Below are 6,901 nucleotides of genomic sequence, written 5' to 3' on the forward strand. Positions count from 1 at the left end.
AAAATTTATTAATTAATCTTTTAATTTTATAAGAATATCAACTAATTAATTTTTTCATATTGAGAATATTTAAAAATTTTTTATAATATTTAACACTTAAAATTAATAGAGAGATTAATTAGTAGAATTTTTTTAAAATTTTAAAAATATTTTAATATACCTTTTAAAATTAATAAATTAATCAGTGAATTTTTTATATTATAAAAATTAAATAATAATTTTTAATTTTTATAATATAAAAAATTTACAGGTTAATTTATTAATTTTAAAAGGTATATTAAAATATAAATACTTTATAGTTCAAATTATTAGAGAAATTTTTTAAAATCTCAATAATATTTTAATATAATTTTTAATATTAAAACACTAACGAATGAGCTTTTCAATATTTCACGAATCAAATAATAATTTTTTATTATAATATTATATTTTATTTAAATATAATTTATTATTATTTTATTTAAAATCATTTATAAAATTATTTATATTTATATTTTATTATTAAATATCATATTTAAAAAATATTTTATTTCTTACATTTATATAAAAATTTATAAAAAAAGTAAATAATAAAAATTAAAAAAAGTATTTTTAATTTTAAAAAATAAAATATAGAAATCCTACCGTAATATCGAACTAAACAATTTTTATATTTTTAAATTTCAAATTTTTTAATTAAATTATGTTCAAGTCCTAAATTCAAGCTAACTAGTTAATCAGTCTGTTCATTAATTACCTACAGACAAAGATTTTAAAAAGGACTGGGTTTCAATTTTTGGTTACAATGACCTTTTTGGTGGATCTGGTTCGGTTCAAGTTTAATATCCATAAAATTATGTTCTAGTACTATAGATTAATTATGTAGAAAATTATTAACTTATAATATTTAAGGAAGGGTAATTTCTAATTTAAATTTTAAGTTTAAGAAAATGTCAACAACAATGGTAATATGAAAATTACAATTTTTTTAATAAATAAAATTATATAAATATTCCTATTCATTCAACTTTTTTCCTTAAATCCTTTTTTTTTAAAAAACTCTTATAAGAATAGTCAATGCCAATCCAAGTACACGAAAGAAGAGAAAGCTCTCAACGGGCCCACCCACCCCAAGTCTACGTTCCTCCTATTCCCCACGGTGATCACGCATGTACTTCTCCAAGTTTCAGTCCATGATTGGCCTATTACATGATAGATCGCTATCCTCCCATGTCTGGTTGAATCTCAGCATCTTTCCGCATCAAAATATCAGCAGAGTTATCTGAAATCATTGAAGCTAGACTCACTGTTACCCATTTTAAAGCCAAACAAAAGGCAAAGCTCTCAGCTCTATTCCATTATTGTATAAAGAGAGGAGAAGCAGAAACAGAGTAAGCAGCAAGAGATGAGGATATTGAATCATACCCTTTTCTTCTTATCATTTATTTTTCTCATCTCATTGCTCAGACCCACTTTTGCTTCCAAAAAGGTGAGCTTGCAATCTTCTCTGCTAATCAAGATCATTAAATTTTCATGCATGCACCATTCCTCTGTTTTCTAATGTGGTCATATGATATTTCTGTAGTCATATGTTGTCTACTTGGGAGCACATTCACATGCCCATGATTTCACTTCTGTTGATCAAAGTCTTGTGACAGATTCTCATTATGATCTTCTTGGATCATTCTTAGGAAGGTGAATGGATTTTCAAGTTTTTTTACAGAATCTAATTTTCAATTATCTAGTTGCATATATGATCATTTTTCTTTTGTTTGATTGTTGAACAGTCGAGAGTTAGCTCAAGATGCAATATTTTATTCATACACAAGACACATCAATGGCTTTGCTGCAACTATAGAAGATGAAGTTGCTGCAGAACTAGCCAGTGAGAACCATTCTCATTCTCATTCTCATTCTCCTCTGTTTCTTTCATATCTAACTTGTTAATCTGCTGATGTTGCAGAACATCCAAAAGTAGTTTCGGTCTTCTTGAACACAGGAAAAAAGCTGCATACAACTCATTCATGGAGCTTCCTCGGACTCGAACAAAACGGCATAGTTCCATCAAACTCAATCTGGAAGAAAGCAAGATTCGGCGAAGATATAATTATTGGAAACCTTGACACTGGTGAGTAGATCTAGCATTAATCTGCTGTCATTAGGATTGATGAATATGCATTTCTTTTTTCTTTGAGCTTTAACATTGTTGTGAAATGGGTAGGAGTGTGGCCTGAATCAAAAAGCTTTAGAGATGAAGTATTGGGACCAATTCCATCAAAGTGGAAAGGAATATGTGAAAGTGGGTCAGATCCTGGTTTCCACTGCAATAGGTCTGCTTCTGCTACCTAATTTCTTTATTATTATTTCAGTAGATTCAGTACCTTCTACAGAAAAAAGGGTCTTTCTTTTTTCCACAACTCTCTGTTCATAATACAGATAACTCTGCCTCTACAGTCAACTCTTTCGTTGCTCACTGTTTTAAGTGTCTTGAATCCTGATCCTCGCTTGGCCATTATTTTTTGGAAATTTATCAATGAAAAATTTATTAATTAATTTTTCAATTTATTTTAAAATTTTAAAAAATTATTATTTAATTTTTTTTATATTTTAAGCTTCATTTATTTAAAAAAATATTTTTAAAAAAATATTTTTTATATTTTTTTAACGTTTAAAATATTTAAAAATTTTAGTTAAAGGAAAATATTTTTTTAATTAAATGAAAAATTCTTCTTTTAAAAGGAATAATTTTTTTTGTCTCTCAATGTCTTTATTAAAGTACATATATATATTAATAAATTTTATTTTAAAATTAAAATTAAAATTAAAATTAAATAATTAAAAGTAAATTATTTCTTTGAAAATATTTTTTATTAATACAAATTATTTTCTACAGAAGCTTAATTATTAAACATTTTATTATTTAATTTTATAATTTGAAAAAATTTATTAATTTATTTTATGATTTTATAAAAATTATTTTGTATTATTTTAAAATTTTTTTAATATTTAACTACTAAAATTAATAAAATTACTAATTATTAAATTCTTTAAAATATTAAAAATATTTTAATACTTTTTTTAAAATTGAAAAATTAATTAATTTCTATAACATAAGAATTAAACGGTAATAATTATAATCTCTATATAAGAATTTAAAAAAATATTTTAAATAAATTACTATAAATATTTTTAAAATTAAAAATATTAATTAATTTTATTAATTTAGATCTGTAGGGACTAATTTCAATGAAGAGACTAAGGTGGAATTGTGCCTAGGTTATTGCAACCAGCCATAGAATTTTTAAATTTGGACATTGAATTTGTTGTCTGAATCATAGATTAAAATATTCATTTTGCAGTTTCTTACTTACTACACTTTGTGATTGTGTGTAGTGTGTACTCTAAAGGTTGGACAATAGACAATTTTTTAATAATTGCAAAATTAGTCAAATATGGTTGCCCTAGATCTAGCCTCCCCTACCCCACCATTTTCCTCTGTAGACAAGCAAGAGTTTTGCATTTTATTTGAAAGGGAAACTCCTTTTTCTTTTATTTTACACTATTACGTAGCAGTTAAACTTTTATTTTTTAAAAAAAAATATTAAATATGCAGTTTTCTTTTTTCAATTTGATTTTTGTCTACACTTGATTTGTAATATATTCACTTGCATGTCAAATCGTTGTCCGAATCAGATAAAAAAATCAAATTTAAAGACAAAATTATAACAAATAAAACTTTCATAACAACTTGTTAAGTAGCCATTAGAATAATTAGAAAAGCTATTCATACATGAAGGAAGCTTATTGGGGCAAGATACTTCAACAAGGGCTATGCCTCAGTAGCTGGTCCACTGAATTCCACCTTCAATACACCTCGTGACAAAGAGGGCCATGGAACTCACACCCTCTCAACAGCCGGTGGAAATTTTGTAGCAGGAGCCAGTGTCTTTGGTTTAGGCAATGGAACAGCCAAAGGTGGCTCGCCAAAATCTCGAGTTGCAGCTTACAAGGTCTGCTATCCTCCAGTTGGTGGAAACGAGTGCTTTGATGCTGATATTTTAGCAGCATTTGACGCTGCAATAAATGATGGAGTTGATGTCTTGTCTTTGTCACTTGGAGGGGATCCTACACCTTTTTTTAATGATAGTGTTGCAATTGGCTCTTTTCATGCTGTAAAGAAAGGGATTGTCGTCGTTTGTTCTGCTGGTAATTCTGGTCCTGCTGATGCTACTGTCTCCAATCTTGCGCCGTGGCAGATCACTGTCGGAGCCAGCACCATGGACAGGGAGTTTCCGAGTTATGTGACTCTTGGCAATGACATGACCTTAAAGGTTTGTTTAATCCTTTCCTTTTCATGCATGAAAAAAAACATATAAAAAAGTTTTTTTTTTTAACAGTTTGGGAAATGGAAGCTGAACTGCCTAAATCAATTTACTCTTACTGCAACAAATTGAGCCTTGTGATAAAATTTTTGGTGGGAAAAAATTCGTCACTAAAATTTGTAATAAAATTTTGTCACTAAATGTCAAAATTGACACTAAAAATTTTAGCGTAGCAGTTTTTATGACAATTTAGTGTCGAATTTTATATATTTAGTGGTAATTTTTATCGCACAAAAGGATTGGTTTCTTGTAGTCAACTAACGGGATGTGTTTGATTTTGAAGGGAGAAAGTTTATCAAGAAAGGCCTTGCCAAAGGACAAGTACTTCCCAATTATAAGTGCTGCAGATGCTAGAGAAGCAAATGCATCTGCGGAAGACGCGTAAGCATTGATTAGCTTTCTTGAATTTTCATTTCTGTGGAATCATCTGTAATAACTTGTTATGATTTTGCAGGCTGCTGTGCAAAGCTGGAACACTTGATCCGAACAAGGCGAAGGGGAAGATCTTGGTCTGTCTCCGAGGGGTGAATGCAAGAGTTGAGAAGGGTGAGCAAGCTGCTCTGGCCGGTGCTGTTGGGATGGTTCTTGCCAATGATAGGGATTCCGGCAATGAAATTCTTGCTGATCCTCATGTTCTTCCTGTTTCTCATGTCAATTACGCCAATGGTGTTGCTATCTTGGCTTACATTAACTCCACCAAGTGAGATAAAATCTCTGCATACTCTCTATGTTTCTTGTATAAGGCCCCATGCATATTTCTTAATATGCAATCAAATCTACAGGTCTCCTATTGCTCATATTACACCTCCAATATCACAAATTGGCACCAAACCAGCTCCCTTCATGGCAGCATTTTCATCTAAGGGTCCCAACAGAATTGCTCCTGAGATCCTCAAGGTATCACTATTCACCACCCATTTAGCTTATTTTTCATTTTTTTAAATTAAATTACAAAGATTTTGTTCTTACCGAATCAACCCATTAAAAGGTAAAATGCTCTTAAACTAGTATTTGCTCTATAATCGAACTCTCGACCTCAACTAGGAAGTGAATCGACGGTAACTAAGTAATCATGTAGTTTCTTTTTCTTTAGACGTTAACTAGGTAATTATTTCTCTTTCTATTTTCAGCCTGATATTACTGCACCAGGAGTGAGTATCATAGCAGCCTACACAGAAGCAGAAGGACCTACAAATGAAGATTTCGACACACGACGAATTCAATTCAACTCAATATCAGGCACTTCAATGTCATGCCCTCATGTTTCAGGCATAGCTGGCCTTCTCAAAACTCTGCATCCAACCTGGAGTCCAGCAGCAATTAAATCAGCAATCATGACTAGCTGTGAGTGGCCAAAACCAGACCTTAACCACCTTTCAAATTCTACTCATTTCAATGCCTAATTTCCTCTACTTTTGCAGCCATGACTCGAGATAATAACAGGGAGCCAATTCTGAATGCAACCCACTCGAAGGCAACTCCATTAAACTATGGATCAGGACATGTCAGACCAAACCGAGCTATGGATCCAGGGCTGGTTTATGACTTGTCAGTTAACGATCACCTGAACTTTCTATGTGCCATGGGATACAATGCAACCCAGATATTATCATTCTCAGAGACTCCCTACAGCTGCCCTTCAAAGCCTATTAATCTTGTCAACTTCAATTACCCTTCAATCGCCATCCCTGATTTCAATGGTTCGGTCACAGTCACTCGAAGAGTTAAAAACGTTGGCAGTGGTCCGAGTAGTTATACAGCTCGTGTCAGAAAACCAAGTGGGTTTGCGATTTCTGTTGAGCCAAAGGTCTTGAAGTTCGACAAGGTTGGGGAAGAGAAGAGCTTTAGTGTTACCTTCAAAAGCAAGAAATCGTCTGCAAGAAAGGATTTTGTATTTGGAGAGTTGATTTGGTCGGATAATAAGCACTATGTGAGAAGTCCTATTGTGGTGAAGTGGTGAAAAGCAAGTAGTGATTCGTGAAAATGGCTGATTAAATTAATTAGCTATTTGTTACCATTCAATCTTTGCTTAGAGGCTATGATTATTCTCAGGAATTGCTGGCATTCCTTTAATTTGATAAGAATAATGAATGAAAGAAGCAAAATAAAAAATTTATCATTTTTTTTCTTTTTTCTTTTTTTATTTCATATAATTTCATTTTTTTGCTTTAAATGGCAACTTACCATCTAAACCACTTCATTAGCTTGCATATTTACTGCACTCGTTGTTTATATATATTACTAATAATTTATTTTATTAATTAAGTTAAATTATTACAATATTTTATTTTATTATCTTTTAGAAAGTAAAAAAATACAAAAAAATTATCTTTTATTTAATAAATTGCATATTATGGAAAATAATAGGAAGTTAAATTAATAATTTAAATTTCAAATTTATCATTAATAATAAATAAATTAATATTAGTTTTTAAACTGATACAGTAAGCGTGAAGCAAAATAGAAGAAAACTAAAAAATTTCTAAAAATTAGAAGGTTAAGTAAAGAGAGTATTGCTTTCTCTTTACTTTAACGGTTTA

General features: G+C 30.2%; 1 protein-coding gene across 1 annotated transcript; it reads left to right on the plus strand.

The window, feature by feature from the left end:
* The first annotated feature begins 1,102 nt into the window (after positions 1–1,102).
* On the plus strand, positions 1,103–6,480 carry LOC110627452 (subtilisin-like protease SBT5.3). The gene is made up of 11 exons (XM_021773759.2): positions 1,103–1,468; positions 1,565–1,674; positions 1,767–1,864; positions 1,943–2,107; positions 2,201–2,309; positions 3,776–4,310; positions 4,645–4,742; positions 4,816–5,061; positions 5,144–5,258; positions 5,492–5,705; positions 5,783–6,480. The coding sequence occupies exons 1-11, from the start codon at positions 1,385–1,387 to the stop codon at positions 6,319–6,321; spliced, it is 2,313 nt and encodes a 770-aa protein (XP_021629451.1). The 5' UTR covers positions 1,103–1,384; the 3' UTR covers positions 6,322–6,480.
* The last annotated feature ends 421 nt before the right edge of the window (positions 6,481–6,901 follow it).

This window comes from Manihot esculenta, chromosome 12, assembly GCF_001659605.2.
Source record: "Manihot esculenta cultivar AM560-2 chromosome 12, M.esculenta_v8, whole genome shotgun sequence".
Classification (NCBI taxonomy): Eukaryota; Viridiplantae; Streptophyta; class Magnoliopsida; order Malpighiales; family Euphorbiaceae; genus Manihot; species Manihot esculenta.